General features: G+C 42.2%; 1 protein-coding gene across 5 annotated transcripts in view; it reads right to left on the bottom strand.

Annotated features, from left to right (window-relative positions):
- Nucleotides 1-1,954: 1,954 nt before the first annotated feature.
- The window catches only part of BTRC (beta-transducin repeat containing E3 ubiquitin protein ligase), a 121,785-nt gene continuing 96,309 nt past the window's right edge, over nucleotides 1,955-27,430 (bottom strand). For 4 of the 5 annotated variants that reach the window (XM_032694598.1, XM_032694595.1, XM_032694594.1 and 1 more), the window contains 10 exons: nucleotides 26,163-26,349; nucleotides 22,215-22,311; nucleotides 21,209-21,346; nucleotides 20,614-20,732; nucleotides 18,021-18,270; nucleotides 17,239-17,357; nucleotides 12,981-13,091; nucleotides 12,295-12,373; nucleotides 8,834-9,027; nucleotides 1,955-7,806 (listed from right to left, as the gene is read on the bottom strand). In XM_032694598.1, the coding sequence (XP_032550489.1) occupies nucleotides 8,866-9,027; nucleotides 12,295-12,373; nucleotides 12,981-13,091; nucleotides 17,239-17,357; nucleotides 18,021-18,270; nucleotides 20,614-20,732; nucleotides 21,209-21,346; nucleotides 22,215-22,311; nucleotides 26,163-26,349 (1,262 nt within the window). In that variant the 3' untranslated portion in view covers nucleotides 1,955-7,806; nucleotides 8,834-8,865. Of the gene's footprint in view, nucleotides 7,807-8,833; nucleotides 9,028-11,146; nucleotides 11,192-12,294; nucleotides 12,374-12,980; nucleotides 13,092-17,238; nucleotides 17,358-18,020; nucleotides 18,271-20,613; nucleotides 20,733-21,208; nucleotides 21,347-22,214; nucleotides 22,312-26,162; nucleotides 26,350-27,430 lie in introns of those variants that run through there. The other variant, XM_032694597.1, reaches the window with a different exon arrangement.

The following is a 27,430-nucleotide window of genomic DNA, read 5'->3' as shown; positions in this document are numbered from 1 at the left end:
CCCTGCAGGGCTGTCAGGACAGGACAGCCGGACAGAAATCCATGGCAGCACTAGAGCTCAGGGTTTTTGTTTCCCCGGCTATGCTGCCTCCTCTGCTGAGAGTTTGACATCCTAGCCCTCTTTGAACCACCAACTGCTGAACTCACCCCAAACATTATTGTAAGAATTATGTTCATTCTAGCCTAGCTAATCTAAACTGGCCAATTCCTCGTTTCAAGAAAGTATCTTACTACACTCTTGAAAGCATGTATATAACAATAAAAAAACACCAAACAAGAGAAGATTTCATTTTAAAGCTGTAGGTTGATCAAATGCTGTTAATTTGAAGCTATGGCAAACATTACTTTCTTCTTTCATTTGAAGTGGAAATAAGGCAGACATTTTTAAACAGAAAGGGTAATTAACCACTGAATCTATTTAAGATAATCTGTGTGGTGCTCATTCTTCTCCAGTGGAAATTTACAATTGAGATTGCTTTTCCTTCTCAAAGACTCTCTTTAGTACTTGAGTTTTTGGATGCGAATCCAGAATTCCTGTGAGAAGTTTTCCACCTTGTGCCCTGCAGCACAGCACTGTCCCAGTACTAGAAGTCTGGAATAAAGACTCTGATCCTCCTCTTTAAACATCAGTGAGAAAAAGGGGAAGGACTATACAAGGAACAGCTAGACATAACCCACAAGGAGAACCTGTTTCTCGTAGGGCTGGGTAGTGTTGTTTGGGTACACACAGACACCGGGGACTGCGAGTACAGAAGGTAAGGGGTCTCATTTGTGCATGCTGGCAGTCACAGGTTGTTTAAATCAAGCTGCATTCTGTGTTACAGACCGATCCGAAGCCTGTCACTGCAACTCCTCTTCCAAATCTATTATTGGATGTGAGGAAAGAGCAGAGAGGGAACAGAAAAGGTTAAAGTGGTGTAAATATGCACATATATATATATATATATGTATATATGTACACACATGCATAAAACCCGCAACCCTTGCCAAACAAAGAATGGGGCTGCTGGGAAACCCTGTCACAAGGAGAGACTGCGATTGGAAGTGACAGGAATCCTGCTCCCAGCGCTTCAGAAAAGCAGGAGCCTTCACAATCTCCAGTCCCCTGCTGGCTCCCAAGAATGGAGCCAGCAGGGAGAGAGATGTCGGGAGTGCAGGGGTTTGTTTGTTTTCTGACCACCCCTGGAGTCAGGATCTTAAAACCACGGTGGCCTTTGTTTTAAAAGGGGCTGTTAAGTAAAACAGAAAGATCCAAGGCTGCTATCCAAGGAGCATTTTTAAGAGAAAGGTATTATGAGGGCAAGGGTGTTTGCGCTGGGATTCCAGCGAGCTGTAAGCATGACAGCATCCCCAGCCATGGAACTGTGTGGCAGTGCTGCGATATGTCAATTACTCACTCATTATTGAACAGCAGGATTCTGATTAGCTTATAAAACAAATTTGTGCTTCTCCTACCAGGATCTTGCAACAGTACCCAGAAAAACACAAAGTCTTTATAGCTTCCCCCCCCACTTTTTTAATGGACAGGATGGCTCCAGCTCTTCTCTATCAGTCACATCCACTCTCTGGCTTACAGGGTGGACTCATTTGTCCCAGCCAGAGGCCATTAGCTATGAATGGAGAGTTTGTTAATTAAAAAGTATGCTGTGGTTTTAGGAATAAGTGTTTTTTTTCCTGACTGCCAGAGCAGTCTTTTATGCTGCACTCATCCACGAGCAGCAGCTCTGAGGTGGGACTGGTTACTGCAGACTCCGTGTGCCTGTGAAGCTGCATCTACCCCAGCCTCGGGGCAAAGCTGTCCACCCTTTGGCCCCAGCACTTCCAGGGGTTCACAATGCAAATGCTGTGTATAGTGCACGCGTAGCAGAAGTGTGACTCACACACATGGGGCTTGAGAAAGATACAGGATTGATATTTCGATGGTTTCCTTCCCCCCCAAAGGAAAACAGGAGAGATTCACAGCTTAATCTTTGTAGTTGTATTTAAGTTATTTTCTGAACAGTTAAAAAAAAAAAAAACAAACCACACTGTTACCATGATCCTAGCTCAAGTGAACATTAGTACATTAACTACACATCACCGTAACATAATCACAAAATTCAAAGCACTCATTACTTAAGAATCCAGATAACAAATATAGCAGAGTAACAAACAGAAAACTCTGGAGAAACCACGTTCTTTCTCACCTCTCCCACTTCCACACCCACCTCAGCCTGAGCAGGCAGGAATGATGCAGCACAGGCTGGCCCAGCAGGCAGGCAACTCTCCTAAACACAGTGATGTAAGATGATGGGGAGAAAGGGGACAATACATTTTGCTGAGGTCACATTATTTTTCTGCCATGCTAAAACTGTGACTAGGCTGAGCCCTGCAATGTCTCACGTGGTATAGACAAAGTAGCTGAAAGCAAAGTTCTACACTCAAAAGCAGCTCCATATTTTCACACTGAATTGCCCAAAAATTCTCACAGCTAGCTCCTTGTAAAAGCCACTGCAAGCAGCCCGGGACAGGCTGCCCTGCCCCCTGCATGTGGAGTTTTACTCAGATGTAAACCAGTGCTTAAGTGCCAGCAGGTTAAAACACTTTGCCTGTGAAGGCAACAAATTCATTGTGCAGGTATGAGCAGAGCTGCTCTGTGACAAAGACTGGTATTTCATGCTGATTTTCTGGCCACAGCTGCACTTGGCTCCTGCTTGAGCAGAAATCAGGATATCTTCTAGGGTGATAGGCTATTAACAAAAGGAACTTATTTAGGAGCTGGCTATAATATCTAAAGGGCTTGTTGCACATCCATGTACATCAGTATCCCTCTGATTTTGAAAGTATTGGTTTAATATCACTAAGGATTAACCAGTGTTGCCAGCTCCCATGGGATATCTGCTGGACAAGAAATGTGGAATCCCAATGGTCTTTGGGAACAAGCACTAAGTAATGGGAAAAGTTTCTGGCAGTGGTGCCAAGGCTCCACCTGAGAGAGATGCATTGGGGATTTGCCAGTAGTTTGGCTATACCTCATTAAAAAAAAAAAAAAAAAGGGGGCAAGGGGGCAAAGGAGGGGAAGCCAAACGCTCAGCCTCAGCAGGCAGCTGTACCTCTCAACCCACTGCTGGGGTGTGGAGAACGAACACACCCAAGGGACCCGCTGCTTCTGTGAGTCTCTGAATTAAAAGTGAAGGCAGAAAGACTGTGACTCCCTCATGCCAATCAATCCAGTAGGGATTTGCCAGCAGGATAGAAAGATTTCATATGGAGACCACCTCTGAGGACAGCTGGGTCACTTGCTGTTTCCCCCCTCCTTCTGGGAAGCTGATGCTTATCATTTTGGGGGGAACAGTAGGGCAAAGCTCAGCATGTCAGATGCATCATGCATGCCACTTGGAGACCCTGGCAAAGCTCATTCTTCTCTTGGCAAGTGCAGGTTAGTCCATTCCTTTCTCCTCATGCCTCCAATGCATCCTAAAAGAGGCATCAACCGACAAGTTCAACAATAGGAGGTCTTACTTGATCACCTCCTGATGACTTCTGATGTTCTCATAGAAAACCTCTATTCTTCCAAGTCTTTCAACTGCACAAGCTAGAAGATCTATTTTCAGCACTGTCCCCACTTTCGTAGAGATCCATCTATCCCCACGTTGCCCCTAGTTTTCCACCACTTTTCATCTCCTTTTTCTCCCACAACTAAGAGCAAGCCTGCAGTAAGGCAGCTGGCTGTTCCTTCTTATCCCCTTCTCTAGCTACGAAGAGCTGCTAGTATTTGCAATTTATCAAATGCAAATATTGCTCCTCCCCAGTGAATTTAGGAATAATCAGCCATAAAAGGCAGATCTAAAATGGTGTTAAAGGAAGTCAGGCAAGAGCCCAACCTGGATATGTGCTTCCCATTGGAGCCAGGATGCCAGAAAACTCAGAACCAAGCCTGGAGCTCTGCTCAGACTGAGGAAGGAACATGTGGAAGGGGCAGATACACATACCTGGGAGTGGAGAAATGCACATGATACTCTCCAGCTTTTTCAGTGTTCAAAAAAAACGAAGAAAAAGAAAAAAGGATCCTTTGGAGCAGGAGCAGGTGGTGGGTAGGTAGAGCATGGTGGTCCAAGTCAGCTTCCAGTTTAGAAACAAGTGTAAAGCATTTCAATGTTTCTGATGAACACAGACTTCTCAACTTGTCATCTGAATTCTTCCATTCCAACAGCGGATGTGTCTGTCCTTGAATGTTAACAGGGAGCAGAGGGAGCTGCTCCAGAGGAGACAGCTGTAGGAGTTATCTCACTGCAAATTCCTTCATGCCATTTTCTATTTGCATATTTGAAAGCAAGCTGTATTCCTCCTAGGACGAGAAATATTCGCAGCAAAACTGAGCCCTACTGCAAAGGATTCACAAGCAGGAGATGGTGTGGCCATAACAGATTGTCCTGCTCTGAATGTCCCACACCTCCAGTACTTTCCATCCCATGGTTCAAGGTGGAAGGCTCATGTGAGCTTCCAACTAGTGGGAGAAGTGCCGATCTCTACGCAGCAGAGGTATTTCATTTCAAAGCGATGTGCAACACTTAAAGCCCACAGACACTTCCAGCCCTTTTTAATCTCCTTTCAGCAGGCATATTCTAGTTATTTTCATTATAAACTCTGCAATTACTCCAATCTGGCTGAGGGATTATCCATCCAGTTCATGCTGAAACCTCTCTCTCACATGTACTCTTGCACACTCACACACACATGCACACGTATCCTAAGGGAAGGGGAGGAAGTTTGAAAAAGCCACATTCTTCTGACATCGGAAGATCTACTTACCAAATTGCTCCTCCCGGGGTGCACAATAAACACCACCAAATGTCAGGCTGTGGCAGTTTCAAGTTCAAGTTAGATCAGTTAACTTCAGTTTCCTTCTTAAGCCATGAGAAAATTTTTACAACTCAGGGAGTGGGGTGGGAATCCTCGCCCCTCTGGGGTTCTGTATGAAGTACTCCCACACAGTCCCTTCTTGAGGGTAAAACACCTTTCTTACCATGTGCCAAAAATGGATTTCAGCAGTTGCTTGCTAAATGTACCTTAAAAAGCTCTATACAGCAGAGTACAAACTACGGTACCACTTGAAGACCCAAGAGAATAGCAGCATGGAGCAGCAGGGCTATGACAACCAAGGACAATCTGCAATGGTGTTGTCTCTGTTTGGTCAGCCAGTCTTCCAGTTCTCCCAAATTCTCTCAACTAGCAAAATAAAATGCATCCTTGTACATGCTGGCCACAAAGACACAATTAAAATATTAAAAAGTTCTGCAGCTTTCAGTGGCTGGAGGAACAGATCATTGTTTTCTACAATAACCTAAATGTAAAAGACAGAGGATAACCAAACTGAGGAAAATAACTATTAAATCTACAGTCAAGGTCACATAAAGCCCTGCTGACATGCAACCATGCTGCAGACCTGGTAATACCTGAACTTAGAGAGATAGTGTTCAAATAGCATTAAGACTCAGAACTTGAACTCAGCTAAGTATGGGATGTAAACTTTGATTCTCTCTGCTCCCTTGCCATTTTGGCTTTAGGACTGCAGTATTCATGATATGTGGAGCTATCTGAAAGCCCAAATAGCCTTCCTGGGCTTAAAAATTAGTTGTGGATGAACTTATCATTGTGACTCAGAACTTTTATGACTCTGCAGAGGTAAGTCACTCTGCCACTGTTACCTGAACAGACTTGTTAACCTGTTTTACTCTCACAGCAGTAGTTCAAAAACAGGAGTGTCATCACAGGCTTTGAGATGCTCTTTAGAGCTGATGTAGTCTCTAGGCTCAATGAAAATACAGGGAACTGAGTGCTCAACACTGCTGCCCACATGCCTTAGAAACTGCTCTAGGTATTCCCCAAGCACCAGCTTTTCCTTCCTTCGTAACTCCATCACCTTCTTGTCTGTCTTAGCTGTCACCAAAATTATTCAAGTTCTCTGGACTGCTCTTTGGGGACTCCTGGTCCAGCTCCTTGCTAAATTTCATTGGTGGAAAATGCGCATCCCAAGCAATTAGAGACAATGCAACTGCTTCCCCAGCTAAGTGAAGCTGATGAGAATAGCTTAAAAAAAATCCCATCTCCCAAGTTCAGAGAGTGTTAACAAAGCCTGTTTAAACCCCTTCAGCTAAAGATAAAGGGCATCAATTTCCTACTGTAGGATTGGAGCAACTCCCTACTAAGGCAGTGGAGGTTATTTCAGACGTACAGGAGATCTGGGCACAAAACTGGAATGGTCAGGGGCTGATTTACACTGTCTTTCCTGATCTAAATGCAGGCCTGCTGCAATTCCTTCCAGCTCTGTGAAGACAGCTGTTTTCCCTTGGACCTCTGTCTAGTTCAGAGACATGCAGAATTGTTTCTCATGTCCCTTCTCTTCAGGGCTATTTTTATCTTCTAAACAATCAGATTTTGCAAAAGTCTCAGCTAGAAAGCAAAGATTCATCACAGCTATCAGCAAAAGGACTAATCAGCCCACGTCCCTAAATCACAGTGCAGCATGCATGCAGGTTAGACAAGCACACCACAGGCTCTCCTTCCAAATGCCTTCTAGCAAGGCTAGCCCCAGAAATGCTGCAGAACCGGCCTTGAGTCACTGCTAAATGCAATGATTGTCCTCATGGCCACACTCATTTTACTGATCTGCCATCTCCAGAGGACTGTGCATTTGCTCATTCAAGTGAGGCAAAGTCTTATCGTAATGGCCAGAGTGCTTGTGTAGTGTCTCCACTCTAGGATGGCTCTGGAGAGCTTCACAAGGTTTTTAGCAGCTCCCTCTTCCAGCACCCAGCTACAGCCTTTCTGAGGGGAGAAGGAATGGAAAGAAAAGAGCAATGTTCAGTTTTCCTTCTCACCACAGCCTCAAACTTTGTCCAATTTACAGAATAATTCATAAGTCATCAGCAACATACTGTCTTCAGGGAGAATAGCAGGAGGAAGATGGTACACACAATCTCTTTGCTAGTGAAATACTGTCCTGGGCCAACATTTCACCTGGGGCAGGGGTGGACAGGATCTCAGCCCCAGCCCATCGTGCTTGGGACTTTGGCAGAATAGAGCTTAACTTTTCATTGATTAGCATTCCCCAAACGAGCAGATGTTAAGGGAGACTACAATACACATCCAGCTTCCAAAGGGTTAGCATAGCAGGCAGGAGAGGAAAGAGATTGGTTTGGCTCATAATAGTCAAATTTCAAGGGTCCTCTCTCCACAAAAAAATAAGTCTGCAGTCATAACAGCCAAAAGCCACAGGGAAGCTGGGTTTGGGGGGGGAGGGTGATAGTCTGGCTGCTTTGTTTCTGTTGCTCTTCAGAGCTGAATGCTTTTTCAAAGACCTAGCAATGGATATTGATTTCAGTCCGAGAGTAGCAGCCTCCTCCCCCCCCACCCTCCCACCCACCCTGAAGTGACTCTCAGCAGGATGCGCTGTGGCTATAAGTCTTCTGCTTAACAGCAAAGCAACACATTCTGGCAACATCTTAAATATATTCATAGGACATCTGTGACTGGGTTTGGAGGGGAACCAAACAGGGTAAAGGGAAGCGGAGTGAACATGAAGAGGGGGATCAGGGAGGAGAGGGATGGGAAGGTTTAAAAATGTTAACTGTTCATGAAAGATAAAAGTCATCTTCTGATATAGCAGCACTTTAGCAGTCAGCCACGCTGAGTAGACCCTGTCTGAGATCAACCGCATGCCAACTTTGTTCCAGAAACAAGTCTGAGAGCCTCTCTCTTCAGCAAGTATTGGTTACGTGGATAGTTCTTTTGTCCTGGCATTTAAATACTGCAGCTTAAATGAGTCCTGGGAACAAAAAACAGAACAAACCAAACAAACCCCATTCGTACTAAATCTTTTAATGATTTAAAAGAACATCTGATTGACCAGAGTGTTTGAGAAAATCAAGAAAGCTGATCTGACAGGTCTGGAGCACCACCGTACAGTTACCAGTCAAACAGGATCCAGGATGTGCCCCATGACAGAGCATTTTCATGGGAAAATGTCACTGTGGAAACACCTTTGCAGAAGCCTGTTAGTTCTTCTGCCATCTTTCTCAAGCTATTAACAGTAATTGTGCATGTACCCACCCAAGCAAGCAATCATGCTATCCCACTTCACTCATATATATCAAATTCACTCTACAACTGACCCGGACCTACGAAACATTATGTCCTCCCCACATTGTGCTCACCAAGACAAAAGGGTAAGGTGATGAGCAAACCAGCCAGGCTCTGATATGAACAATTTAACAGCTCTGCTGTGTGAGAGAGAACGAGGGCTAGGCCCTATCAGTAAATTATTTTGCATGTTGATGCATCTTGATTAAATTTGCCTGGGCTTGTTCCTCACTGTCTCCTCCCCTAGCCAAACTGTAATCTTGAATCAGCTTGCTGCAGTGTGAGGAGAATGGTCACCACTTCCGAGGGAGGGAATAAAGCTGACGCTTCTTGGCAAAACCCTCCTGCTTGGTGACAACTGCCCAGGGTCAGGCCATCTGCATCCCCTTGTTAGGCAGCAGCTGCTCTACTCGCTCTGCAGAAACCCTTCTTCCTTCTGGACAGCAGTGATAGCTGATTTAATTATTGATGATGATGGACAGAGGAGGAGGAGTTCTCTGGGGGAAGTCATAGGTGCCAAATGCCACAAATCTTAAAATAAAGTTCCTATTCTAAGGTATCGAAACCACTCCTGTCCTTTTACAGGACACTGTAATTACTGTACAACCAAGATAAGAAATACTGATAGACCCAGATAATTATTCAAGCAGCATGCTCGTGCTACATCCAGTGTCTCCTTTGAGCCTCCTTTTATTTTTTAATTTTTTTTTTACCTGTGTGAGTGTGAGGTACAGTGTAGTGTTATTTATCTGGAGATGTAGGTGTATGTTCTGGACGGGGAACGAGTGGATTCTGCTTGGGCAGCTGGGTCATTCAGAAAATCCCAGATGAGGATGGTGTCATCATGTGAGCTGCTGACAATCTGGAACTCGTCAAACTGAAGTCGAAAGACTCTTCCAGAATGCTCCTAAATGCAAGTGGGAGACACAGCATGTTACCTTGCAAACTAGCTGGCACCTGGGATGAAGGAGGGAATATGAACTCGGGCTTGATTCTAGTATTACATTAATTTCTCAGTAAACCCCACATAACACACTGTGCATCATGATCACAGAGCATAAATTACACTCTCTCAGTGAAAAGTGTTTGCCATATCTGAGTACTTGGCTTGCAGGAAGTTTATATTACAGTTGTCCTGCTACTCCTTAAATCCCAATACTGGATACACACTGTGCAAAACAAACCAAACTCTCTCCACCACACAATTCTGTCTGGCAGGACTGACAGGTGCACTGTCTTCCTTTTTCCATGGCAAAACTCATTCCTGAAATTACAGCATTCCCAGATGCACTAGCTTACAGAGGAAGAGATGACAACTTTGTATTCACAACTTGGCACCACTGCCACTGCTGAAGAGGAAAGAGCTTAACACTGGAGGACACTAAGGAGCCTGTTGTAAAGTCCAGTGACACAGTAATAATTCCTCTTAAGCAGTTCTAAAAATATGAACTAGAAAGGGCATTCTTTATAGGCAGTTTGCATTCTGCTCCAAGGCTGAGTGGAAATAGCACGACGATTTGGCAAGAGTTCAGATCATAATTAACAGGAGGCAATGGCAAGATCTTGGATATCACACAGCAAATCCACTGTGCTTTCCATTTTGTGTTACTTATTTTCTCTTGGTGCTTACACTGCTGCAAGACTAGTGGCCTCCTCCTCGGTCAGCAGGGAACAGGAACTGTGCAACCAGGGTGAGCCCTATCTCTTCCATCAATACACACTTCTCTTTAATGCTTACTCATTGAAAGGGGCTGAGGGTCAGGAAAAAAACTTGTCTTAAAATACTTTAATACTAAACCCACAGGTTTCTCAAACATTTAGGTGAAAGAGAATTGTTAGTTACTAAATGGGAAACCTTTGTCTTATATAACAGGACTACAAAAATACAGCTCGGTTTGTAAAGTGCAACAGCTGCTTAAAAGTGAATTTCTAAATATTTAAATTGAAATTATCTGAAAATAATCACACACAGTGTGATTCTAGTTTTAAGATAAATTTTTAAACATTTCTAATCAATGGAATCTTTCTGATCTTCTAACTATAACTCAAATTTGTCTTATAAACTCATACCTTATGAATTTCTATCTTCCCAGCTACTCTAAAAAGAAGTGTTTTTCCAGAGTTTGTGTTGTAGCAGTAAAGAAGTTCTTGCTAAAAAGTATCACTACAACAGTCAGATCCACTGATGGATTGCTTATAGAGACAGTGAGAGAGAGACTTTCAAAACCCGTTTCCAAAAGTCCCTTTGTGATCCCTGTCACTGTGGGCTAAGTAGGGCTGCCCTACCTGGACTGTCTAGGTCGTAAGGAAAGCTGAACTGTGTGTTTATTCTGTGCATGGAAAGCGTCTGTCAAATTCATGTGGCCACCATTCCAGCTAAGGGAAGACAAAACTGGAAGGGACCTGGCATGCAGCGAACATTTGTTATCTGTGCACTTTCCTCCTACTGTTTGAAAATTGAACACAAGCAGCAGGAGACTCATGATGTTCACTGTGCAGCCAGGTTTAATTTTGGAGGACGAGGAGAGAGGAAAAAAAAAAAACAAACCACGGGCAAGCGGGTATAAGGACACCCTGTAGTCATAAAAGTCTAAAACCACCACAACAGCTTCCTTTGCTCCCCACTCCTCTTTTGGTCCCCTCCATTGCTATCAAACAGGGATTTATGAGTATCCATGTGCTGAGATTCCTGCAGTGTTTCCATCCCACCACTTCTGATTTATAATATAATTAGCTGGGGCACTTCGGCTGTCCACTGCTGGAAAATGCAGGGGAAATCACACCAGTTAAATTAAGTCCACAGATTAGTTGGCACACATTTGTCTCAGGTTGGAGCAGGAACACTACTAATACCAAGCTGAAGTCTTAGACTCTCAGGATATGTGCTCACGGGCACTGAGTTCTTCCATAGTTTGGAACTGGGTGGCCAATGACAAAGGGGTTTTCTGGATTTCAGCCATGATACTATTTGTAGTTCTATTTGGCTAACATGAAGGTGTTTCAACATTGTACCTGCAGGCATCCAAGGCACTCAAGGACTCTTACTCTGCAGCTGAGGTCCAAATACATGACTGGAAAAGAGTTAGCATGGCTTAATGATCTACTGCCTGTCAGCTGAGTCCCAGTAACCCTCACAGCCTGCATCAAATGTGAAGTAAATATTTCAGCAAAATCTATAGCAACAGTAGCAATTCAGGTGGTGGATGAGTGTGCAGAAGGTCAGCCAGCACAGCTCAGTGGGTGAGAAACACTTTTAGAGAATCAGACAGTCTTGGTACGATCCTGGTTTAGAGCAGACTACACTCACGTGCCACAGCAGGAAAAGGTCTAACATACCAACCCAAGCACTGCCGAAAAAACATTTTCTAGTTAAGAAATAGAAACATTTAGTACTTCTTTTTCAAGGAGAATTTGGTACTGGTTGAAATCTTCCTTCATCCCCAGCAACAGTGCCTGTTTTTTGGGTTAAATGCGGTGGAGGAACGCTTACAGGAACCATCCCATGGCCTTGACTGTACTGTCATTTTTTCACACCTTTCCCACATTACTGTAAGACCAGTGCAGAGCCACTGTTAAGCACGACTGTGAATGCTGTTAACACTCACACAATGGCATTTCAACGACACCATCATCAGACCTGTACTAAAAACTAGTGGATGGCACGAAAATAGTAGTTGCTGTTTAAGGCTAAGGCAATTTCACTGTTTGTTCCAGTCCTTACCTGCTTTTTCCTGTAACACCCAAAAGCCAGTTAAAATCAATCACAAGGGCGTCTTTGTTCCTGCTCTTCAGATTTGGAATGTAGTACTTTTCTTCAAGAAACTTCACGTTAACAATTCCAGACAACTTACTACTACCTCATCAGGTACACACAGGGTAAAGTAAAACCCACTGGCACATGGATTCCAAGAAAGACATTCTCAAAAATGGATTTAGTTATAAACTTCAAATCACGGAATAAAACTGCTAAAAAGTGAGTGAAAACTCCAGAAGTTCTAACTTTTAATGCTTTATAGCTTGCAACATTAAAAAAAGCTGGACGCCCAAAAAAAGCCAGACCCTTAGGAAATATTTCTAGATCCTGCAGACTGGGGCTAAATTACTTGAGTTTTCATGGCTCAAGACAGCCCTGATCAAGGACACTTTTTCCAACACCCCTACCAAAAGCTCTTACCACAAGGGTTCGCAAGCAGAGGGTCCCTGCTGGAGCACGGGGGTCCAAAGCAGCCACAAGATCCCATACTTTAATTTTCCTAGTAGTGAAAAAAGAGACAAACATCACAGCTCTGTTAAAGAGAAAAGAGCAAGTACTCACACACAAAAAAAATGTAACTGTTAGTACAACTCAGCTAATACACCAGTTTATGGAAAAGTATAGCAATCTTTCTGCTCTTGAGACTTGGTTCTTGAATTTCCCCTTTGTAAAGCTTATAGAGCTTAATGGGAGAAAAAAATAAGCTGTCAACAAAGTAAAACATAAAAAGCAGGTGGTAATAACTAACAGAAACATGGGCGTGCAGACAACTAGTCTGTAACAGCAAATGGTCCAGCAGACATAATCACAGATGGGAAAGATGGTTCTTATGAGTGGTTGAGCTAGAAGAGCTTTCAGGTTGAGACGGTCAGATATTCTTACAACCAAAAGAACTGGACGACATACATCAAATCACATGGACTTGTTTCAAAAGAAGAACAAAAGCTATGCTTTGTAGCATGGTCCTGATTTACTGGCCATGAAAAGGTCTTCTTAGTATGGCAGACAGAGAATCTAATATTTATAGGGAAGATGCAGCAAAGTGGGATGGGAGACACTGAGACAGACAGGAAGATGCAAAGCACTGACTGAACTGATAACCTCACCCATCATATGCCCCACTGACTATCCTCTTGTTATCAAAGCGTATGCATCTCACCAACTCTTCATGGCCTTCCAGTACTCGTAAACATGCCCCACACTCGATATCCCACAGCCTGGAAGAGAGCACAAAGAAGCAATTAGAATTTTTTAATACCTTATCATTGTAACTAAACATTCGGTCTTTGCTTGTAGTTAATGGAAACTTGGAAATAAAGATTATGATGAAACGACAAAGAAGAAACAACATAGAAGAAACAAACTACATTCATAACTCCTTTTCCTGTTAAGTGGATGCATGCTTTTCAACATGACCCTGTGATGTTACAGTATCACATGGGAAGTGAGTCAGAGACCAGTTGCGTCTATTATCTAGTGCTGTAGTAAGGTACATAAGGTATCTCCCAGTTATCTTCACAGCGAGCCTCACTTTATTTTACTGGGGTTCATTTTTCATGACAGTGTCCTGCCATGATTTTAAGATGTTAAGAGAAGGAGATTTACCAATCCCCCTGGCATCTTGTTTCAACTGATAATATCACCTTCACAGGGCATGTGTCCCTTTCTGCTCCCCTACATGCCTATTTCTGATTTGGAGACTACCATCGGACAAATGAAGTCATCAATACAGTGGTGAAAGGTACAAGAATAAACAAGCCCTTTTAATTTGTCGTTTTTCCCACTGAAGGTATGTTTACTCTGTAATCTGGTCACCTTATGCATAAGCTAAAATGGACAATCTATGTTTATTCTTTTGTAATGCATTTTCTTCTTGCTCTCAGATAATTTCTGTGGCTCTCTGTGAACTGTTTCTAATAATAAAATTTTAGAAAAGTTCTGTCACCCAAACCAGCATACAGTATCCCAGTAAGAGACCCAAAAACACATTATTCTCTCAACTCTAAATATGCCAGAGTTTTGACCTTTGTGATGGATTTTGAGCATGGAGAACAAATTAAAATATATTAATTTTTACACTTACACACTACCTTAAAAAACAGTTAAGAAATGCTACAAACAGTTATGAAGTAAGTCTATTTTTTTCCATGCTTTTGTCAGCTCTTTGACATGACTCCCAACTATCATGGATCAAGAAAGACTATTTGCCTACAAGAACTGAAATTCTTTGGCATGTATTCTATAGAGTTGTTCATACAGTACTCTTTTAATAGCAGTATCTGCTGCAGCTCCCAGACACTTAGGGGAAAGTAAGCAGCCACAAATGTTTTTAAATGCTCATTCATAAGCCTTTAGACTGACATGTTCTCCACAGAAGTGAGAAATACAGGGGGTTTGCAGAATTTCTCTGGGTGACACGTCCTGAAGCAGCACAGCTGCTGAGGGGTCAGGTCACTTCGCTTGAGAGATAAAGATAAACCACCCCCACATATTTTACTTCTGCGGTCCCCCAGGGAATAATCCAGATCCAGGTGATATGTGCCCAAGGTTGGTGGACAATGATTGCACCTGTCTTCCTACAACAAGCTGCTCTCAACTTTGGACAACAGAGGAATGAACAGAACTCTTTTGTAACTGTAGAACTGGGAAAGGATTTGTCTATGCACATGTTTGAAGCCAACAAGGAGCACAAAGTGATTCTGTAAAGCTGATCTCTCAGGAATCTGTGAAGACCTCAATGGTTTCACATGAGTACAGCACACCAGTCAAGGTCAGAGCAAGCAACTTCATGGCAAAGGTCAGCCAAAGGCACTCTGGCTGGTCAGAAAGCATTAAGTCTCTCAAGGATGGACAATGCCAGAGATTAACTGGTGCAGAAAGGTTTGAAGAGCAATCTTGTGCCAGGGACTTTTGCGCCATGTGTTTCCATTCCTTGCCATCAATCCTGAGATTGCCAGCAACTCTGGGAGGCTGCATCACAATAATTCAGGCCTTTTTCAGGTCCCAGTTTGAGGTTTTACCTGAATCTGAATGGGATTAGAAGAGGTGATCATGTCCCCAGTCACATGGGGAATGGGCCTTCATGTACAAAGGGGATAACTGCTATTAAGAGCAGAGTTTCCTATCACAGTTGGTGCCAAAGGTAACTCCCAGATTTGATAAGCTTCTCAAATGTCTACTTCTTTAAATAGTCAAAGGAACAAATAGTAAAAGAACTAATCTTAAGGCTTGAGAACTAACTAAAAAAATTTTATGCACTCTTCCTTCCTACAATTTTGGGAGAATTTCTAGAAGTAGAGCGAGGTCTTCAATTATCCCAGCCTTTAATTCGCTTGAAGTCCTGGCAGAGCTGAAAGATGTACAGAAGGCAGGTGAGCCTGAATCCCCATCTCTTAAAGAGAATGCTGTAGTCTAAACAGATCAGTAGCACATCCCCATGTGTGCACACAGTGGAACTAGAATACACACATGCAAACCAACCACTCATTTAAAAATTAACACAGGATGTTAAAAGTCTGATTCTATTTTCTTGCCCTAAATTCTCTGGTTCCTTTTTTTCCTACACAATGTTTGCCTGTAGCAATTAGGAACTTCGGCCCTAGATGTTTGGATTAAACTTGATGGACCACTTCCTAGCAGGTGGAAATCAGCACAATGATAGTGATGTCTATGTAGCTGTGTCCTCTTACACTGGTGAAATTTCTGGTCTAAAACAAAACCCAAATCATTTTTTTATTTGGAGTCTCCCGACAGAAGAAAGACACTGATTTCTCAACTACTTCACAAGTTGTTATGTTTGCAGTTGCAAAACTAGAAATCACAGGCATCTTTTGGAAAAAAAGTTTCCCTGCAACTGAGGAATGATGAACTTTTAAGTTCTGTATCAGCCTCTCCTAAAGGCCAACACACATCTGGCATTTCACAGTGAATTCAAATCAAACATAGAAATCACCAAGCCACCCACAACGATGACTCAGAAACCTGCCCTTTTTTTATCACCCTTCCACTGACTTGTGCCCTTTGCTAATGGCTGGGAGAAAAGTGTGTGACCAGGTAAGTCCTTTGCCTTGCCCACACTGCTGCTAAACTTGACTTCCATTAAGATTCACTGCCGACATTCCTGAAATTCTAGCACAATTTATCTGTCAACTAGGGATTTTGTCCAATGTAAGCATAAAAGTAACAGTATTCCTCTTTAGCATTATCACTATCTTGACATTTATTTTTATTAGCATTGCAAGTCATATTTTAGATCCTTCCCTAACTGCTGCAGTATTTAACTATTTCTTACTCTACTTCTGAGACCAAGTTTCACAGTACAACTGCAGAGGGTTATTTTTTCTATTTGAAGAGCAGTTCTCACCATGTGTAAGTGGTGTTACTCTTAAACAATGCCTGTAATACCTTTTTCCCATGATTAAGAGATGGAAGTTCCAGCTCTTCTGGTCATGCTCTCAGACAGCCCTATACTAAAATCTGGCACAATGACCTGTGATGTCAACCAAAGGACCACCATTTTCCTACAGAATGTAAAGCAGGGAGAGGCAAGTCCACAGGTTTGTAATAGCAATAGCATAAATCATTCTCATCGAGGAGAAATTATTACTGACATATGAAGGGTTTTTGCTCATACTGTCCAGCTTTCAAGTTTTATCAGAAGGCAGACAATTATTTAAAGAGATGACAAGGACAAAAGGGAGGTTGCTCTTCGTCCCATTTCCATGACAGAGGCATTTTCCTACATCACGTAAACTATTATTCAAGCTTGTTCCATGTACCCCAAAATTCATGGGACATCCCTCTGCCAGCAGCTGTAGGATGTAGGGAGAAATCCTGGCTCATGATACCAGAAAGAGTTAAATCTCAGATTGCAACCAGGGCAGCTGGAGAAGTGCAAAAGGCAGCAAACTGAACTTCATGCTCTAAACCAGCTGTTCCAAACTTAACCAGGTGCCAAGTACCATAAGAAGAGTTTGGCGAGAGCCCAGGAGGATTTCTGCAGAGGATTAAATGCCTCTTACTGCAAATCTGACCCCTTTAACTAGACACATAGCCCAATTAAAATATCACAAGAGGACATCACAGAAAGTGGTACTTGCCAGCTCTTTCATACACCAGAATTGTCAGAGCAATGCAACTTGTTGATTAGTATGGGACTCTTGAGATGCTGAGGATGAAAGACAACACAGTAAAACAGGCTTCTAATATCTCTTTCCAGTAGTTCCCAATGTTCTATACCAAAGAAAGCATATTTCAAAGTTGACAAGGGTACAGAGCACTTCAGTTGCCTAACCTCTGCACATCCCAGTGAATCAGAGACAACGTGCTTGCACATAACTCTGCGATGGGGAGTGTGTCTCTCACCTGATAGTATTATCTGAAGAGCCGCTCACTACTAGCCTGTCTCTGTACTGCAGACATGCAATGCCTCGTTTGTGGCCATTTAAGGTGCGCACAAATTCGCAGGTACTAGTGTTCCATACCTGTGACAGGAAGGGAGGAGGGAACCACACAGAGACAAAATTATTAAGAAGAGACTAACAAAAGATGGTGTCTGTATGATTTATAGACGCATCCAGAATGTTCTTAATTGAAGAGGCTACCATTAAGACTGGGAAAATCACCCCTCCGATGACTTGTGACTATAGTCTGCAATTGTTAGCAGCTTGGGTCACTGTACACAGAAGATTTTTGCCACACCAGAATTAGCACTCTTTGGCTATGATTTAGTCTACACATGATCTTCATTTTCTTGACATTTAATACTGCAGATTGGGATCACAGCAGTAATGCTTAAGTGACTCCTATCCACTCACCTTCACTTTTGCGCCCATGCTGCCCTCTGACAACTATTGAATGACTGATGCTGAAACAGATTATGAAAGTGGTCAAGTCGAAAAAGAACACAGAAAAGAATTTCTTTTTCAACTGCCTCTGTACCTGGATCTGATTTGCCATACAGCTCTGTAAACAAGTTGTGCAAGCTCAAGAGAGGAGGGACAAGTGGAAATAAGTAGCAGGAAGAATACTGCTTCTAAAGGAAGATCTGGGTAATAATGGCCAAGGACCATCTTCCCTGTCTGGTCACTGTTCTTCATTAATAAATACCCCAGTGCTGCAAATAAAAAGCCTCTGAAACACCTCACCTTTATAGTTCTGTCACCTGATGCTGATACAATGTACTTGTCATCAAAGTCCACTACGTTGACAGCAGCTCGGTGCCCTACTAGCACCCTCCTCAGGGTGATGTCCGTTGGTGAAGCCATGTCCCACACGGCGATGGAACGGTCTTTGGAACATGTCACCATCATGCCGTTATTGAAGCGCAGGTGCAGCACGGCCTCGCAGTGGTGGATCAGTGTGTTCAGCATCTCACCTGCATTCACGTCCCACACTCTGCAGTTTCAGATTTCAAACCAGAGAAAAGAGAGTTAAAAACCTGCACAGTGCATTTTCTGCAGGGCAAGAGAGGGACGGGGAGAGGTAATTGTCTCTCTAGTGATATTAGAGAAGCAAACATCACAGGTTATACCTACATCTATTAAATAGTTCATTAAAAAATGTATTATATAAACCTGTTGATTATGTGTACATTGAGGAAGTCCAGAAGCCAAAACCCCTGCAATGAAGTTAACACCATAAAAATAACCCACTCAGGAAAAGAGCATTCTTTAATTAAGGGAATTTAGAGCTGAGGAAAGGTAGAAGACTGATGGTCTTAAAGGCTGATGTTTCCTGGTTATGTCAGCCTATCACACGCCCCATTTCCACACAATGTGGAGAAGCAAGTTCAGTGACAGGTTTAATTTTTGACCACTCTCACAGGATTACCAGCTCAAGGGATAATTTATACAGAAGCAGAAAAGACAATTCTTTTCAAACAAATAGGAGTAATTGCCACAAGTTGCGCCATGAATTGCATTTATCCTAAGGTGCATCTGGTACACAGCAACATTCCAGGAATGTGCTGAATACCCAAATTAAGACACAGCATTTATGTCAACTTAATGTTATTGGAACCAACTGTTTCAACTGAATGATAATTTAAGATGCACGTTAGATAAAATCTTCATACAGAACTTCTAGGATTTGAAATGCAATTTTAAGCCCTTAAAACGTTTCTTTTGGGCTATTCTGTTGGCAAACTTCTACTCTCCATAAAGAGATGTCATTTGGCACTATCACACCTGTATCCCAAATACACTATAGGAGAGCAGAAAATGGCTGTATCATAAGGCACATCAGACACTGCAGAAGTTAAAACTTTCCTCTGCCAATAAGGTAAGCAGTAAGAAAAGGTAAGATATGGGAAAGACTTCTAATGTCTTATTTTCTAACTTAGAGAGACTGAAGTGCATCAACTTATGGACTATAAATGAGAAAGAAAACTACATTCCAATTACAAAATGCAAAGGAGAAAAAACTAAAGACCTGAGCCATTAACATACGAACAGTTTGCAGACAGGGTTGCCAAACTGAACAGGAGCTGGAGACCCACTGACTTCTTTGGACAAGTGCATCCCTGAGATCCCAGAAGCATTAAGAGCCCATCTGTACTGTCTATTGGATGAAGCCCCTCTTCCTGAGGAGACACAAGGATAAAAGCGATGCATCCTATGTGCCTCTGGGGTCCGCACTAACATTTATACATCCAAAGGGAAACAAAATATTTCTGGGCAAGTAGCCAGTCTGCAATTTGGCCTGCCCGGCCTGATAGGGAAGATGATAGTGCTTGTTACAGAAATCAGCCTCTCCTTTTGCGATCTGTTTAGCCCGGTGCAGTTCCCACACCGTCCTACACCATCTCCAGGTGTCCCTTTTGGCAATGCTGCCGAAATTCTGGATCCCTACTAACGACAGGACCCCAAAACTTAGCAGCACCACAACACTGCATGCAGCACATCAGTAATTAAATTATTAGATTAACAGCAGTAGTGTACACACAAGCGCAGTGATAACCATGAGGAGCTTGCAGCCATAGGGAACGCATGCTAATAGCTTCAGAAAAGGCCACCAACACAGCTTTCTGGTTTCCAAGTTCACTGCATGGGTGTTGTTTGCACTCTGACAAAGAGGGAATATATAACAACACGGAGAACACAGACCTACCCCTTCACATCCAAGTTCATATCGCAATTCACTAACTCATATGTGCCTGTATTTATATGACAGGTCTTACATTCTCTGGGATTCTGTCATATGACTAGTGGACTTCAAATCTGCGCGACATGCACTACAAGTGCTACCCTGAGGTGTCCAGCCTTTTGCTGGAGACTGGAAGGAAAGCAAGGTTAGAAAGACTGAATGAAAAGAAACATCATGCTGAAATATAATTAAAGTCATAGGAGATCTAGGCATATATATTTTGTTAAAATTAAGTGGGAATGGATGATGAAACCTTCATACTTGTTTTGAAAACTTCATCTCTTAAAAAGCTATTCTCAAGGAGAATTTATAACATTCTCAGGGAGTGTCAAAACATGCAAAACCTTGGTGAAATGCCAGATGGCCTTCCTAAGTCAGCTTGACCTTGACTGGTCTTTGCTTAGATTCTCATTTCTCCTTGACAGCGATTTGCAGGGACATCTGATAAACAAGGACAGCACACTGCTCAACAAATATGTTGAACTACTTCATGGAACTAATTGAACAGCACACATTTAAGAAGAGATCATTTCAGCATTTTGCAAAGCTAAAATCTTAGAGGCAAACAGAAAGCTCCAAATCACAAGCACACACCTGACTGTTGAGTCTGAAGATCCAGTAATGATCACTCGTTCATCATACTGGAGGCACAGGACAGAACCCGTGTGTCCGGTGAGAATTCGCTTGCATTCCAATGTATTCTTATCCCAGATCTAAGACAGTAAACATTCAAAACCACACAGCTCAGTAAGGTTTTCATCTTTCAGCACTTACTGGTTTAACTAATCTGTTTTTTACTACAACACACCATCGATAGCGCAGTTAGAACACCTTTAGTGGCACCTGCAGAGTCTTCTACAGGCTCTTTGGTGCAACAGATTAATATCTTTGATATTACTGGCTTTACTATGAATATTAGTTTGACCATTCTCATCAGGCTACAGGGCCTAGTAATTACATAGCCTGTAATTACTGATCGACAAAAACTCTGCTAGAAAGTCTGTCTGTCTGCAAACAGGGTCTCTCTAGCCAGATAAAAAAGGCATACGTGCTGTGCATGTGTGAGGTGGGGGAAGAGGAAGGCTACATTACTAACAAGAGATTGGGTAGGTGTCACTGAAATTAGGACACTCTTATTTATGGCATAGGTACCACATAACACTAGTATGCCATTATGGAGCATTCTCACCTTGATAGTATTGTCTCGTAGGCCACTCACTATCTTCTGATCATCATACTGTAAACAATAAACCCCTTTGCTTGTCTCGCTTCGGCAGTGGATCCTCTGTAAACTGTGCCTTCCACACCGCCAGTTTGACTCTATTGTCTTGAGGAGAGACAGGAGACAAATGAGATGTAAAAAAAAAGCACAGAACTATTTCCCCTTTTTTTTGTTTGGTAGAGAAGACAGTAGACACTTTTCTTCACTCTTTTTCCTGCAACCAGGCCCATACAATGACATAACTACTTTCTAGAAGAAGCAACACATGTAATAAAACCAATTAAACAAATAAATATCTGGAAAACATCTTGTGGCTAACCTGCTCTATGTTATCTGGAATGGTGAGGAAAATGGAACTTAAATGCTTTTTTCTATCTCCAGTCTTTAACCCCCTGTGACTCAACAGCTAAACAACTGAAGAGAATGTCTCAGTTGAGCTGTAAGTGCTTGTACAAACTTGTCACAACAGTGCCTGAGCACTGCTTTTGCCATTAGGAAACAACTAGAACATGCCATTTTGCTCATACTAAAAGTAATACTCAGTTGCTTCCTGTTTCCCTGACTCTTAGGATTGCAGTCTTAGGCAACGCACTTTCTCCTTGGCTCAGTTCTTGATATCTCTCCATAACAGCTTACACTGGGTGGAGCAAAGTACCATGGAACAGAGAAAACTAAGACATGGTGCTGCTGTGACATCTGATGTGCAAGGTGTAGAGACTCCACCTGCAAGAGCTCACTGAACAATCCAACTCATCCTCTGTCTAAAGGAGCAGCAAAGCCTGGGACCTCATATAATTATCCCAGATCTACAAACTCCAGATAAACAAAGACACATCAGATTTAAAGACATATTTCATTAGAATGGAATATTCTCAGAATTTCAGCATCATGAATGAATCAGGGACATTTGAAAAAAAAACAAAACCAAAAAGACAACAGCAAACCACCACCACATCTGGAAGCTGTTTCTTACCTCTATGTCCTGTATAATTTTGGGATAAAGTGCTCTGTAGAAGGAGTTGGGTGGAGCAGTTCCATCAGGAGGTTTGTTTTTAAATAGATATTGCCCCCTGAAAGACAAAGAACACTTCCATTGAACACAAATCATGTTTCAGCATTTTGGAGAAAGGCATTTTACAAATGGGTAACAACTGTTGGAAAGCACAGATTCATATTTAAACTTAATTTACTCAATAAGATGGGCTGGTTCCTTTTTTGTTTGCCCTGCAACATGTCAGTGTTGCATTTTAACATTGAAATACTGCAAAAACATCTGTGTCTGGTCACTCAGGTAAGGGAAATACATTCTCTATTATGGACATGGGCCCATTCAGCTCAGTAAGAGTTGAGAATGGCTCGTGCCTGCAATACACATACACATATCAGAAGTTACCTTTGAAATAAAGCATAGAAAGTAAATGAAAGAAGCCAAGGAACACTCAAACTCACTATGCATTCAAGGTTAGCTTTTATCTGCATTAGCAAGAACAGTATCACTTTGGGTACCTGGACATTTTACTGCTACTAATGTATTTTGGTAAGCAACACTTCATCCGTGGTGCCTCCCTCATTTCAACACTGATTTGGAATACTCATATCCCAAGCTAGAGTTTTGCTACCAAAAAAATCTGTAAATGGCAATCACTACCTGCTGTGTAAAAAACTTTAATTCCTCATCCTGAAGTTAGGAAGCCACCAAACACGGTGTGGAAGCTTGTAAATCCCACCATGGGCGTACTAACTGCTGTTCTGCCTGGCAACATGCCTCACAAAATGGAGAGAGGCACAAATGCCTCTGAGTGTAATCCTGGCATCAGAGGCACAGAGTTTACACTGGGCGAGCTCTCCACTTCTCCCTCCCTTACTCCATTACGGCATAATTAATTGTTCAATACTTCCTTTCACACTCCTTTCCTGTCCTTTCCATACCGTACACCTCAAAACTAATTTGAGAGACTGTACATTAGCTGCCCTGATGTACTTGACCTAGGGAGATCACAACAATGAACTAAATTTTTACTCTGTAAAGCAGTAGCAAACTATAGGACTGAACAAACCAAATGACAAATGCTCAAAAAAAGAACTTTTGATACTATTTTAAATAAAGTACTCTATGTACAACTTGAGAGAAAGGTGCTTTCTACTTTGGACAGAGCAATCATCTAATTCTTCAAATACAGCCACCAGCAAACACTTACATGGGAACAAATACATAGATGCAGACAAAGCACCAACTATAGATGGTTGTCTATTTACTGTGATCCAGTCTGGAAGTGGTTCAGGGAGAGGAAAAACGCTTTGGAGGTACACAGAATATCCAGGACACATCCTGGAACACTTGGGGCAGGTCTACAAGAATCTGTGTACAAGCCTATATGCCTAAAACCCTGTCTACAGTTTCTAACTTTACTAGCTAATGTAACACAAAGTCCTGCCTTGCTGCATGTAGAGTCAGTTGTTTACTGTTCAGCTAAAGGACTGTTTGGAATTTCCACGGCATCCCAGTAGCTGTTTTGCTGTAGCTCTGGGATAAAAGGAACTATTGTTTACAGGTTTTGATGACCAGCCAATTCAATCAGATGGACACAACTGTGCCCAGATTTTGGGCTTCTGTTTTATATTTCTCTAAATCTGTGTAACCCTTCCTGCTCCCTGACAAGCTGTCAGTGAAGGATGCCATGCTGCAGAACGGGGGGTTTCTGTTGTAAACCATGAGCTGCAAATGCTGAAATCAGGCAGCCCATGTGCAAATTGAGGACCTGTAACCAAATAACATCAGTCATTTATCTTTCTGAACTGTCCAGTTTGTCATCTCCTTGTGCCATGCACAGCATTAGCACTGATTACAAGCTATAAAGCTCTACATGGCAGAGATACAATTGCACTGAATATTTCTTGTCTGCCTCTCTTAACCACGCAGTTCTATTTTCTAAAGCTAACCAGAGGAAAGACTTGAGCACAACTTGCTCCTGTTGCATCAAAGCAACCTCCAGAATCCAGTGTAAACTTGAAGAAGAGATGCAGTAATGGGGAGACTGTCCTTGAGAGGAGAAGCAAAATTTTGCAATTGTTTTTTAGAAATGTTGTGTCTGTATGATTAGCACTTGGTGCTAATGGAGTGTAAAATAAACACAAGCATAAAGTGTGGAGCGTGGAGGGAGCAACTTGAGAACTATCAGCTATGATCTATGACAAGATGTAGAGAATAGGTAAAGCTCCACATAACAAGAAAAAGACAAATGTAGCTCTTGTATTTTAAAAAAGGGAATAAGGTCCACCAAGGAAATGGTGGATTGTCTGACACAAATAACTTTGACCGTTTAGCTGTTCTAGAGCACATACTCAGTCAGATGAGTGCCTAGATGATGACAACGTGACAAAGAGCAGGCAACGCTGATTAATCCAGAATATACCATGTCAAATTGACCTAATTTCTTTTTACAGGCTACTCTTAAGACTGAGCAAGAGAAGTATCATCTTGGAAGAGCTCAAGGGTAGACACAGATGGCTAGAAAGCAGAGTTTCCCGATGGTGCACTGTCAAACAGGATGGCAAGTAGGATCTTGCATGGAGTCTGTCCTGGATGTGTCATTATTGAGCATTTTCATTAATGACAAAGAATGGAACAGGGAATGCATTTACCTGGTCAATGACAAAGTTGGGAGAAGCTACAGGCACTTTGAAGGCCAAGATTAAATTCATAATATTCCAGACAAAATGGAGAAATACCCAACAATAATAAATACTGTGTAATTCCTTTTCCAAGCAATGGCTCGGGAATCTTCATAAGTGAAGGTTTTTAAGAACAAGTTAAGACAAACATCTGAGATGACTAAAGAGAAACCTGGCTCTCCCTATGGGAAACAGGAGGGACTAAATGACCTCTCAAGGTCCTCTTAGGACTTACTGTGACCTCAACAATACAAAGAAAAAACGGAAGTCCTAGGGAGAATAAGGCACTAAAAGGAATGCAAAAGTTACCACTGCTGTGCTTGTGTTTATTTTACACTCTTTATAAACATTACACTATTGGAAGCAGATCAAAATAGCATTTATTTTTAAAGAATGTCTCATAATCCTGATTTACTTGCCTTTACTTCCTGAGATAAACAGTATAACAAAATTAACTATAGATCAGGAGTCTTTGTTTGCAACTCTGTATCTTTTTCTTTTTAATAGCAACCAAAATGCCTGAGCTGTCACTTTTATCTTGTTTATGAAATATTCATACCCAGTTTCCTTTCTGCCAACATCCTAGGGACACCCTTGGAAAAGAAAATTATGTATTAAAGGACATACCCCTGAGAGAGAAAGTTCTAATGAAATGTTAGCAGAGCAGCTTCAAACTTGAGTGAGACCTACACTGTAGTAAGGCTATTCCAGATGATTATTAACTAATCTATCTGCATTTCTTAAGTCCCCTATTCTCCGTGGTACATACCCTCAGCTTCCAGTTTGAAAATTAAACAGATATCTAATAGAGAAAATCTGCTGAGGAAAACAAACCGACCTATCAGGAGTCAACTAATTCATAGCACATGCTGCCCCACTGCCACCCCTAAAAAAGCTCTTCTGCTCTGAACTGCTGACCACTTTAGGGTTCCCCTGAGGCATACACAGCTTCTTAATTTGAACTGAATGACAGCTGGGTGTAAAAATCTCAGTCTGTATATCTCCCTTCTCACAGTGGGATAAGAGCATGATCAGATGAGGAAGGTGAGGGAAAAATCCCTCACATTGCCTGCATAGCCAAATAATGCCCTAACTCCCCAACCCCTGATTTCTGATTCAAGGAACTGTCAGGTTTGGAACCAACATGATGTTTCAGTGTGCTAAATAACCGTCTTCAAAGATGGTTTGAAACGCACAGCATCTACTCTCCTGAATGGGGCCAAAAGAGGTGAAAATGCAGTTTCCTCACCATCCTCTCCTCTCTGACAACCCTCTCCACAGGGAGTCTGTCCTGACCATTCTCTCGATGAGCTTCTTCCACAGCATGCCGTCCGACGTCACCCGGTACCACTCCTTGCACACCAGCTCAGCAGCACACAACGATTTGGCATCCAGGTATGACAGAATGTTCTCAGCAATGTGATCCAATCCCCGAGCTGGGGGAGAACAACAACAACAACAACAACAACAACAACAACAAAAGATTATTTGCTGGGCAGACATGGAGTTTAAAAGAATTCCCCTTGCTAGTACAAAGATATGTTCTCCTTCCATCTCCTCTTCTGCATGCAGAGCTGGACCAAATGCACAGAAGAGCATTTGAGGCTAAGTTCAGGAGTAAGCAGTGTTCTCCAACTTCCTTTGGATATAGCACAACAAGTCATTAAAAATAATAAAGAATCCAAGAAGTCATTCCAATCTATTTCGATGGGTTTTAGCACTAGGGGGATATTCTATGGATGGCATTTCCAACTCAGCAACGCAGCCCCCAAAATCTCTCTATATTAGGACCATTTCTCATCTCACTGCTACAGCTGTTCTCATGTTGCAACGGCTCAAAAGCTGTTTTTGCTAAAGCAGTAGCTTTTAAACGTAATGAAGAAAAAAATATATATTCCCAATGTGTGCCCTGAAGGGTAGTGGTACCTTTAGACATGGGGGAGGGAAGGATATGCAGATGCACAGGGATGTCAAGAGGGAACAAGAGGCTGTGTAAGGAGAAAGTGAAGCAGGTTTGCTAGTTTCATTTATTTTAGAGGGTGAAGGAAAAATATGCACCAAAATAATATAATTTGCAAATATTTTCCAGTGTGACTACCAAGACTGGCTCTACTTCAACATGGCTGGAGTGAAATGTAAAGCAATTGCCTGGTGAGCACCAAGCAGCTCAATGTAGCTGGGGCCAGGAAAGGTTATGCTGTATTTCTTAACTGGATGGATGTAATTAGTAAAAATGTGCCCTTACCAACTCAAATTTAATCACCAGCAAGACTTCAGGAAAATAAGATGCCTTTTAAATGAGAAGTTGCATAAACACAGCTTCTCTTGGAGGCTGTTTAATTCACGAGTGAGACATGCCACCAAGAGATTATCTCACTTCACAGGTCGATTTTCAGAGGCTTTGTGGAAGTTGTAGTTTAGGTCACATTGTCCCTCAGGCATAATGTCCAGTCCAACCAAAAAGGAAGCATGGCAGATTGGTATTACATGCATTTTCCCTCTGATTCACATTTGAGA

Source organism: Chiroxiphia lanceolata, chromosome 8 (assembly GCF_009829145.1).
Source record: "Chiroxiphia lanceolata isolate bChiLan1 chromosome 8, bChiLan1.pri, whole genome shotgun sequence".
Classification (NCBI taxonomy): Eukaryota; Metazoa; Chordata; class Aves; order Passeriformes; family Pipridae; genus Chiroxiphia; species Chiroxiphia lanceolata.
Note: the sequence above shows the minus strand (reverse complement) of the source record. Positions and strands in the feature narration are given on the sequence as shown.